Here is an 11898-nt window from a genome sequence, read left to right on the forward strand (position 1 = left end):
CAACAAGAAAAGGGCGCGTTCCCAAATGGGCGTTTGAAAGTCAATTCGCTAATTGTGACTGCTTTTACAATCGCTTATCGAAGCACTGTCAACAGCATGGAAAAAACACATTGAGTATTGAATTAAAAAGTTTTATGGAAATGTAAAAACTTTCACTAGAATTTCTGGAAGAATAAAATATAATTGTAAACAATAATAAAAGTAATTTTTTCATAACCTTCATCAGTCAATAAATATGTGTTTTGGAATAGAATTTATATTTTTACTAAGCTTTTTACGATTTGTATGAAGAATATTAAAAGGGTCCATTTAGCAAATAATTTCTACAGTTTTTTTCAATCAATTCTAAAATGTTGAGATAATGGCGATATTGTTTTGAAAACCTCCGTTATAAAAAATACCCACAAAATTAAATGAAAATACACAATTTGAATATTACGATTATGGCAAAATTGCATATCTCATAAAAAACACGTTCATCAAAGTGCATCATAACGACAGGCAAAAGCGAAGTGGAATCGGCCAACAGAATGCAATCCGCAATTAACGAAATAGTGGAATGGACACGCAGATTGTGCATTACTTTAAACGAGACGAAATCAATACACGTAAACTACACGAACAAAAGTGCTAGATATATTCCTTTACATATTGGTAATGTGGTAATCCCATACTCCACCTCTGCGAAATATCTAGGCATAACGCTAGATGCAAAGCTGAAATGGAAAGAGCACATACAAAAAAAAGTTGCAAAACTAAATCTAAGATATAGCAAAATAAGCTGGTTAATCGGTAACAAATCGCAGCTAACAACATCAAATAAAATTCTCGTATATAATCAAATGTTGAAACCTATTTGGACATACGGAATTCAACTGTGGGGATGCGCTGCACCGATATACCTTCAAGCGATACAACGGTTCCAAAATAAAGTCCTACGCAAATTTGTAAATGCCTCGTGGTATATACGTAATTCAGACCTGCACCGTGATCTTCATATAAAAATGGTCCGAGAAGCTTTTCACAAGACGGCATTGAAACATTCAGCGAGGTTGCAAAATCATGTAAACGCAGAAGCCCGACGACTAGGAGAGATTAGAAATAGCAGGCGTCGACTAAAGCGAACAACATTCTACGAACTTATACGAAAATAAAAAAATAATAATACGTAATATTTAGTTTCTGAAAAAAACGCTTATATTGTATTTATCTTTTAGAATTAGAAAAATGTTGCTTGTTAGTACAATTTTGTTTTGTTTCACTAGTTGCAATCATATAAAATGTAAAAATATATCTAATTACGTTTCAATAACAAAAAAAAAAAAAAATCAAAGTGGAAAACGCCGAAAACACTTTATTTTTTGGGACGTGTTTTACAAAAATTAATTTTTGCCCTTCAATTTTTCCTTCCATAAAATGTATTTGCGATATAACAAAGGACTCGGAAAGTAAAATTATTTATAATTTTGTATTTTAACAAGTTATTACTCATAATGGCTGATAAGAGAAAACGTGATTACGGACTCAAAATAAAAGTAGACAAACAAAATAATAAACTGATACCGTTAACTTCATACATACATATGTACTTTTTATAGCTGTAGGAATATGTGTATTTAACCGTAGAAACCTCCCTTAACGGACACCTCCATTGAGTGGAACAATTACCCTATTTTAGGCGGAATCCCTGTGGGGAGGACGCGAACAATTATTTACTATAACATTGGACAAAGAACCTCCACAGAGTGGACGCGAAACTCTTCCCAACGGGCAAAGAGATTGTTTTTTAAGGGAGACGCGACCTCATAAGCAGACAAACGTAAAAAGGTCAATGAAATGTTCATTAGGTAAAGTTTAAAAATCGTCGTAGTGATAGCATAAATATGCATTTAGGAAGTGAATATGACCAGTTTGGTTAGCTTAGTGTTCAGTCAATGCGTCCTGGGGATATTTACTATGCTGACGAGACAGGTCATCCGACTTTTTCATTATCAAAAACCCGGGAAGGGCCTAGTTCGGTTGACTTTATTTCAATAGACAATAACACATAATATAATGAGTAATTATAAAATAAGATAACCACTTAATTGAGCGACATCCCATTTGGGCGGACAAAAATCGCTTGACGGTGAGTGTCCCTTAAAGAGAGAGAGAGAGAGAGAGAGAGAGCATAGCTTTCAAGGCCAAGCTGAAACAGGTTGCGTTAAGTTATTTTGACTCTTTGTTAAATATAACTTTACTAAATTATATAAAATAATGGATAATTGGAAAACTCTAGCCAGTGTTTATTAACCTTTAAGGTTATAGAAAAAACGTTCATGGAAAGGAAATATTTTGAAAAAAACTACTTTAATAATTAGTTTTTAATTAAGTTTTCTATTCAACGATTTTCGAAGTGAATAAAGTTACCAAAAGCAACCGTCACTTACCTTTGGTTTGTGCATTTTCGCTCGGGTTGGCAAACGTCGCCTGCCAACATATGGTGACCAGCAGTAAGAGCTTGACGAGCGCTGTTAGTTTGTGTGACGATGAAAACCGTCGTGACATCTTTCAGTAGTTGAAATATTTAGCAGCACAGCTGTGCGATAGAGTACCGACGACAAGTCGAGCGACGGCGAGATGCAGATGCGCGCAACGCAATTAATATGCCACAAGACGACAAGTAACTTAGAGTGATGCAAGTAGGTTGTTCGCTCTGTATATGGCAATGTTTTGTGTATGCATATGCGTTGGGATTAGTTGTGGGGTGCGTTGACGAGGCCTTAGGGATTTGGAGCAAATGCGTAACACGCGGTTGGCGAACAACAGATACTGCACAAAAGCAGCAAGCTAAAGAGTCGCGTCACTCGAACAAAGTGTTGGGAATGCAGTCAGCAATGAGGAGACTAATACTGTGAAATATACGGTTGTTGTTGTTAGTGTTGTTGGCAGCAAACGCGTTTGCAGTATATTAGTAGCAGTCAATGCAGGCAGATGTGGTGACATCACACTTCGTTGAAAGATCTGGCCAGCCTATGGAGCTTGTTGGCGGATACCCCTTTTTTCTCAAGTCCTCACTGCTTTTCTTCGTAAGTAAATTATCTATTCACATATGTTTATGTTTCCCAGACGTAGACAGAAATCACAGGTCAATATAGGGGCGCGTCTGCATACACATATACGTTTGTATGTATGTACGTATGTCAGTTTACAAAAACAATTTTTTCTGTTTTTTGCATTGAATATGAAATTGCGTATGCAGCGGCGCTGAGGGTGTGCCGCTGAAGTATTTTCGCTGCACTTGCAGGTTGGGGTGGCAGGCGTATAGAAGCTGTTATGGTTGTTTACGTTCTCTTTGTTTTGTTTATTTGCTTAGTTGTTGACATTCGCTACTTTATACACACACTGTTACACACATAATTCACACACGTTTTATTGCAACAACAATTAATAGTTAGTATTATTTTGAATTGTTTTAGAAAATTTAAATTTTATTATTTTTTTGATTTTTCTTTGACTTTTTTTGGCATAGGCTTTATACATACATATATTCCACCACTACAACAAAACAAACAAATTTAAGCACCGTGAATAAAGCGGATAAACATCGACGTTTTGTTTATTTTTCATATTTTTTATCACTTCTCCAATCAGCTTCTTCTCTGCTATTCCGCAGACTCTACTGCTTCGCTATACCACTTAACGCATTACGTTTTCATATCTTTTTTCGCGCAGCTTTTAAGATTACGATTCTCTCTTCAGCTTACTCTTTCACATATATTTTTGCTCAAGCTTCTTCTTGCTTATGCTTTTCACTAGCTATTCATTTAACTCACGCATAGATATTTAACATTTTTTGTATTACACTACAAAAACAAATATTTATTTCCTAAACACGCACGAACTCTTTAACTTCCGCATATAATTTGTATTAAATTTTTACAATTTTCCTGAAAGCGCACCACTACAATTCTTTCGATTTTCCTACACACTACGAAAACCGTTTAATTAAGAGATAGCGCAGACCAGGCATTAAAGAAAAGATAAACACTCATCCACCGCAAAACACTGTGCGTTTCCGACCATCATACAATAATCTCCGGTGTCTAATAGCGAACTGAAGTGCAGCAAACAAGGCGATAATTATCACTATTGGAGTTTAATACTCATCATATCAACCCTGCGTGAAAACAGCTGCTAGGTATACGAAATGTCAAATGCATAGCACTTCGAAAATAAACAAGTCATACTTAAGGGGTAAACTGTGTAACATTGAACACGTGATGGCGCTGTGAACAGTAACGCAAAATTATCTGCTGCATACTTTCAAGATTACAGCTAGTTTCCATGTGAACAATTTACATGGCGTACGGCGACATCTATTCGTCATGCTTAGCAAGTGTTATATTTTTTTTGTACATGCTTCTTTATTTATTGAATCTGCTTTGTTTAAAGCCTAACAATAAGTTATAAAATCTTAAATCTATTTACATCTAAGAAAGCTCAGGAATGTGGTTGAGCTGTTTTGGTAGAACGGTGCTCTCTAATAGGCTGGTAGATCTCTCCTTTTTAAACGTGTTTGATTGCAGGAATGTACCAAAGCATTTGCCAATGGGTTTGGATGTTCAAGAAGTTTAGAAATATATTTCTCTGTTCTCGAATGCCTTCTTGATTTCGTTAGTAATTCTATTTACTTGCTCTATAGTGCCATGCTTAGTACGAAACACGAATTGGTGGGTTGGTATTATATTACTTTCTTGGAGGAAAGGAGACATTTTTGATAGAAAAACTTGTTCGAATACTTTGGAAATACAGGGTAAGAGACTTATTGGTCTGTAGGAAGACGGCTGTGTTAAGTCTTTCCCAGGTTTACCTATCATAATGATCGGCGACTTTTTCCACGAAATTGGATAGTACCCGAAACCAAGAATTGCCTTAAAGAGCAAGAAGAGCACTTTTATAGCAATATTTGGTAACACAATTAACATTTTTGGAGTAATATTATCGTGTCCTGAAGCCTTTTTCGGACTTAGCTCTTTTATTATCCTAGTAATATCAGAAGTAGACGTCCTAATAGAAATGCTTGACACATTAGCAGTATTGGACAAAGTTGGCAACTTACAATTGTTCTTTGGGCAATTAGATTGAAATACCTTTTCTAGGTGATTTGCAAAGCAATTTGCCTTTTCCTCATTACTTCGGGCCCAATTACCATTTGGCTGTCTTATAGGCATGTTGGAATCTACCGGTGGCTTAAAAGACTTTTGGGCTTTTCCAAGAGAGTTTAGCTTGCTAGAATTTGGACACAGTTTCTTTATATAATTTTCAGTGTTGTATTTTTCCTCTCGTTTAAGCGCTTTTTTTTAACGTACGTGCAGCAGATTTCAGTTCAAGTTACTACATCATTAAATTCTTCTATACTGTTATCAATATCTCTACCTGTATTTATTTTTAAATCAATGTTAATGTGGCTACTGATATATTTTCTATATTTCAACCAGTTTGTTTTATGAGTTGTTAGAGAAACTTTCGGCTCAACTCTCATGTGCTGTTCGCATAACTTTATTAGTACTGGAGAATAATCAGAAGATAATTCAGTACATGTATCTACTGTTATTAGCGATCTATATATATTTTTGACAACAGCGAAATCTATTAAGTCTGGTATTTTGTTTCTATCACTGGGCCAGTATGTCGGCTTACCAGGAGATATTATATCAAGGTTATTGTGCTTATTTATAATAGTGTAGTACAGCTGTCGTCTTTTCGGATTAATAAGACGTGAGCCCCAGTACATGTGTTTTGCATTGTAATCTCCACCTGCTAGAAATCTTGGACCTAGTGTTCCAAAAAAGTCTTTAAATTCGCAATTTGTAATTTTAAAGCGAGGTGGACAATATATAGCCGTTAGATTGAGGTCAGAACCCCGATTTTTCAAAGATATTGTTGTAGCTTGTAACTGGGCTGTAGCATGCGGTTCTAAAGCGTGGTGGCTTAACCGATTTCTAACCAATACTGCTGTTCCACCGTGCGCCTTTCCAACTGGATGATTTGTAGCATGAAGTCTATTTCCCGGTATAAAGAAATTGTTCTAATTTTTTAAATGAGTTTCTGACAGTAGCATAACATCTATGATTTTTTCAGTCAGAAATCGTATTATCTCCAGTTTGTGTTGGTTTATACCGTTAGCATTTAGTATACTCATTTCTTAGATAACAAGGTCTGTAGCATTTGGTTTTGTGATTTGATTAAATCTTGGATCATGTTTTGCATGCTAGACATAAATTGTGTCATACATTGAGTAAGGTTTAGGACCATATTTTCAATATCTCAATTTGGTGGATTTTGGGGTTGTTGCATTTGCACAACGCTGCCTTTTCGCACATTTGCATAGCTTCTTTGGATAAGACTATTCTTAGAATTACCAGGTTTGGAACTCTGGTATGTAATTTCTATATTTTCGCTACGAGGGATATTCATCATTTGATTACGACGAGCTTGAATTCCCAGCGATAATTTTGATTTCAAGTCTTTATATACAGGACAGCCCCTGTGGTTAGCAGTGTGATTTCTTCCACAGTTACTACATTTTTTGTTTGTATCCTCTTTTTTAAGAGTACATTTTGAAGTAGGGTGTAATTCACCACATACCACACAAACACTGCGTAGAGTGCAATAAGACTTGGTATGCCCATACTCTTGCCAGTTGGTGCATTGTACCGGACCATTTCTTTTATGAGGTTCTTCAACGGTAATTCTACTATGTAACAAATATTTTAAGTTGTATATTGGATGGGTTTCATTCCTTTTAATTTGATTAGAGTTTGGCAGCAATTCGATATTGAACATTGGTTGTGGTACCTTATTTCCATTGAAGATATTTACCACATTTTTAATTCCAAAGCCGCATTCTTCAAAGGCTTGTATGTCACGATGTGAGAATGAGACATCATTCTATAAATGTGGTAACCAATACATGGCTCACTTATAATTAACATAAGCTGCCTATGAAAGAATTTCTAGTCCTTTTAGCGGGTTAAGGGCAAGGTGGAGGAAGATTTAGAAATAAGAATCTATACAGACGGATAAAAACTAGACAAACGAGCGGGAGGTGGTGTCTTTTCACAAAAATTAGATACCAGAATCGCATTCCGGTTACCTGATAATTGCAGTATCTTCCAAGCGGAGATTACTGCAATTATAGAAAGCCTTCCCATTCTGTTTAGAGCGGTAACGGCTAGAAACATATTTATATTTATGGATAGCCAAGAGACTTTAAAATCACCGAAGTCTCATGGAATATTATCGATCGTAGTGAAAGAAATCTTGTGTTATTAGTGCACTAACATCATATTTCACGATACACCCGCAATAGATCCTAGGACATAGTGAAATTCTTGGAAACTTCGAAGCATATGAGGTAGACAGATTGGACACTATTAGATGCTAACAAAGAGCGAATTTATATACATATGTGCCTCTGGCAACGTGCAGATATTTAATCGACAAACTTGCTGTAGATGCAGCTGAATCTCAATGGAAACAATTGATGACTTGCTCAACAAGCAGACTAACGAGGCCTGAGTGGAATAAGAGCCGCACATCGCGCCTATTGAAATTTAAAAAGAATGACATAAGAACCCTAGTAGGGGTGTTAACAGGTCATTCGGTTTCCTCGATGAATGAGGCATTAATATATGTATATAATAGAATAGTGAGGGGATATTAGTCCCGGTGGTTTCACAATGAGCTTCCCAAAAGCTTAAGTGTTTCGACAGGCAACCACTTAATCTAATCTAACCTAGTGGAAAACATGATTTTAAAGAAAAGGAATTGGTAAACCAACGTCAGGTAGGTAATGTTTCCAAACGGCCTAAAATTCATTACATCGATATAGAAGATCACTTGTCTGTTATTATGTACATACATCATTATTATTATACATATAAATATTAACTTGTGTAAACTTGAAGGTCCTGTGTATCCTCCTTGGTCCTTATGAAATGTTGTGTACAGAAAACATTTGTCTGGTATAGAAAAAATTGATTTGCATGTAACGATATACTCATTATAGTTTATACTAATTCTAATTTTTTCCTTAATTTTTATGGCTATATGTAATGAAGCAAAACAATTATTGCGAGAGTTTGAAATAAATAAGTATTGCCTTTGGTTCACTTTGATTTCGGATATCGTGTATTGTATACATAGTATACGTATAGTCTTTGAACTATCCAACCTAGTGCCACATTTCTTTAAATGTAAATGATTTTGAGGGCACGGGATGTATGATCTTTAGAATCTTTTGAACTTAAGGATGATTCTGACAGGTGTGGCAAATATTTAGCATAAAAACCCGTGGAGTTATATATTATACGAAGAGAAGACATTTATTTTAAGGGCTGATGGGCGAGCTCTACTATGAGTTTGAATCAGTTTCTAAGTAGTAGTACAATTGAAATATCCACGTGTAGCGTATTTAAGATCTAATAACCAACTAATTACTTCCTACTGCATTTTGTGATATAGAAATCATTACCGTCTATAATTTGGTTATAGTTTGATTAAATAGCAAGGCGTGTTATCATGATTTACTGTTTTTCTTTAATGCAACACTGAGACTTCTCGCCAACAGACTGTTAAACGTTTCAATTTGAATGATACTTACGACTATAGTTTTATAACAACGACAAAGGGTCGGTGTTCTCCGCCCAATATAATGATCTGATAGATTTCGGATTCAAGCTCAAGATAGATTTTATCTATTATTGACTTTATATTATACAGAAAGAAGATGAAGAAGTATATAATTATATTGCATCTTAATATAAATATGGACGTGCAAGTGAAATTATAAAAATCTGGATTGACAAGAACTCAATTGTGCTCATTCAGAAATTACCGTAATTTGCAATAGTTTACGCCTAATGAACAGCTGCGAAAATATGTTAATTGCGTGTTCAACTTTTTGAGACCTGTATTCAGATAATATCATTTTTCGCATCTCCGATATGGTATCTCGTTTAATAGACAAGTTGGTTGGTTTTTTGCAAAGGGTGGTCATAAGAGTGCGTGACCATGACCGTTCTTTAGAGCCATAATGTTTCTAAGTGATACCCAAATAATCAAATGAAAAACTAGATTGATTTGAAAGAATTTCTGAATTCTTTAGTTCTAGTGGAAAATGCCCTGTGAAGACTGCTAAAGTACTATTAAATTATTGCTTTTCTAAAAGTAGAAGCTTTATTTATGTCAACCACCAACCCTACTAAAAGAAATTTTGTATTACGCGGTTGAAACAAGTTAGTATCATTGTTATGATCCGTTCACATATTAGCAGAATAACAAATACTGGTTGCTCTTCAGTTACACCGGAACTTAACCGTTACTTCTTCCTAATTGTCGAGCCTACGTCACAGTATAAGTAATGCCACATGACGCCGTGCGATGGTCCGATGGTTAAGGTTTGGTATATCAAAAAATGAAAACGAGTACTAAAAAAATAAAAATTATAAAGAACCATTTCATTTTCAAAGATCCACTAATCGAGTTTTGCGCTATCTCTCGATATACTTGAAAAAAATAATTGCATTGCCGTGTTCGACAAAAATATCATATCTTTAAACACCTACACAATGTTTTTTGTTAATGAAATTCACCTACAATACCTATTAACTAAATACGTAATAACTAACTAATCGACTAATAGATTATCAAATATGTACTCTAAGATTTTTGGGAAAAAGTAATAAGCAAATGTTTATAATTAGCCACTAACTTTCATCGATAACCCTGACTGTTTCACATTTTCTACAAACAAAAAAAGGTGTTTTCTTAACACCCTTCGGACCTGAGAATATCACGTCATAGTAGCATATTTGTTGTATTTGCGATTGAGTACAAATTCAATAGCTTTCTCTCTTTGTGCTGTATCATTCTTTTTTTAGTGGCCACTTGATTGATAGATTGAGATTGATTACGGTAAGCTTTTGTGCTTTCCCTTTGATGAAGAGTAGTCGAGGTAAAAAAACAAAAACAAAATATTTGCATTTGCTAAAAATTCGCGTTTACTTCAATTATGCAATAAAACGTGGTATTTTCGGAATACCCAAGTACCAGAAATATAAAAAATTGTACAAAGATTGAAAGTCATTATATTGTAGAGTAGTTTGAGCAGAAATGGACAAACCTCGATAATAAGTTTTTATATCTTCCTCTCTTTATTTTAGAATCCTAGACTGTTTGAGTTTAAAAACTATTTTTTGATTCCTGTTTACATAAACTTTTTGGTAAAAACTAAAAAGTAAAATCTCTGTTGTTGGTATTCCACAGACTGAGTGTTGCTTCAACGTCTATTGCACCAAAACAGGCTTTCTGAAGGCCATCTGATTGTCATATATGTATACCATATAAAATTAAATAAATAAATAGCGAGTGTACATAATGTTCGGTTTCAGCCGAACTTAGCCCTTCCTTACTTGTTTTATCTACATTTTGATTCATGTCAGTGATATGTATATCAAAATCGACCAAACAATCTCATTAACACAAATCACAATAATAATTATATTATCCTTATTTACCCAATAATACGTAATAATTCTAGGCTTAGGTCAAATATGTATGCGTAGTTTTGTTCGATAACTTGACATTTTGAATGTAATTTCATTAAGCCACTCTCATAGAAATGCTGGTCAAACAACTAAAAAAGTCGATTTTCACTAGCTTCTTTTGTTACTATGCCTTAAATAATTATTATTTACAAGGCGGAATTACCTAATTTATAAATAAATAAATAACTTATAAAAAGGAAAATTAAGTACAGTAGTTTTCCGAAATAACGAACACATTGATTGTCAGGTCTGTTCGTAACATCGAATTTATCGTTAATTCGAGTATTCAGGTATGTTATTCAATAAAAATAAATTAAGTATCCGTAAATTGCAGTTTAATAAATTGTTTTATTAATTATTTGTTAAAAAATTAAAAACCATAAAAAAAATTCAAATCCAGTAAATTCTTCCAAAATGGACCTATTCTATTCTTTTGAATTTTTTCAAGTTTTATTTTTAATTCTAGTTCTATGCTATTTGATTTTTTTCTCTTTCTTCATATGTCTTCTTCATGTTGTTCGTTAAACCGAGTACAAATCACCGATGTTTAAGGTTCATTATAAACGGTTTTCGTTAAAACGAATATTCCTTATTTCGGAAAACTACTGTATTTAGTGATTAAAATATTCGACATTGTATTCGGAACTAAATGCAAAAATGCATAAAATGGGGTTTTGAAGCGTATTCCAAGATAAATTTGAATTATTTGTAAGTGGTCATTCACACAAAGCTATTAAAACATTCTCGCCCAGTGAATGCGGCCATATCACATTTCGGAACAAGAGCTTGAGTTTTCTCGTGAAACCAAAGTGATACATATCTTCAATCTCGATAGCATAGTATATTAAAGTTCTTCATATCCAAAACGTGTTCAGCTCAAACTAAGACTTTTTTAGCTAGCTTTTGCAAGCCTAGTGAAATCTACCCATATAACACCCTTATTACTATAGTACGAATCAGCTTATATATTTTTATACTCTCGCAACAAAGTTGCTAAGAAAGTATTGTAGTTTTGTTCACATAACGGTTGTTTGTAACACCCAAAACTAAACGAGTTAGATATAGGGTTATATATACCAAAGTGATCAGGGTGAAGAGTGGAGTTCAAATCCGTCTGTGCAAGCTGTAACTTGAGTAAAAATTAAGATATCTTGATGAAACTTGGCACACTTGTTTCTTGACACCATAGGAAGGTTGCTTTCGAAAATGAGCAAAATCGGACCACTGCCACGCCCACAAAATGACGAAAACCGAAAACACATAAATTGCCATAACTAAGCCATAAATAAAGCTATGGAAATAAAAT

General features: G+C 34.3%; 1 protein-coding gene across 1 annotated transcript in view; it reads right to left on the minus strand.

Moving 5' to 3' along the window:
* Positions 1-4102, minus strand: part of LOC105212340 (disintegrin and metalloproteinase domain-containing protein 12) — a 79821-nt gene extending 75719 nt beyond the window's left edge. Inside the window, exon 1 of the mRNA XM_011184241.3 lies at positions 2430-4102. Coding sequence (XP_011182543.2) covers positions 2430-2547 — 118 coding nt within the window. The 5' untranslated portion in view covers positions 2548-4102. The remainder of the gene's footprint in view (positions 1-2429) is intronic.
* Positions 4103-11898: the final 7796 nt, after the last annotated feature.

This window comes from Zeugodacus cucurbitae, chromosome 2, assembly GCF_028554725.1.
Source record: "Zeugodacus cucurbitae isolate PBARC_wt_2022May chromosome 2, idZeuCucr1.2, whole genome shotgun sequence".
Lineage (NCBI taxonomy): Eukaryota > Metazoa > Arthropoda > Insecta > Diptera > Tephritidae > Zeugodacus > Zeugodacus cucurbitae.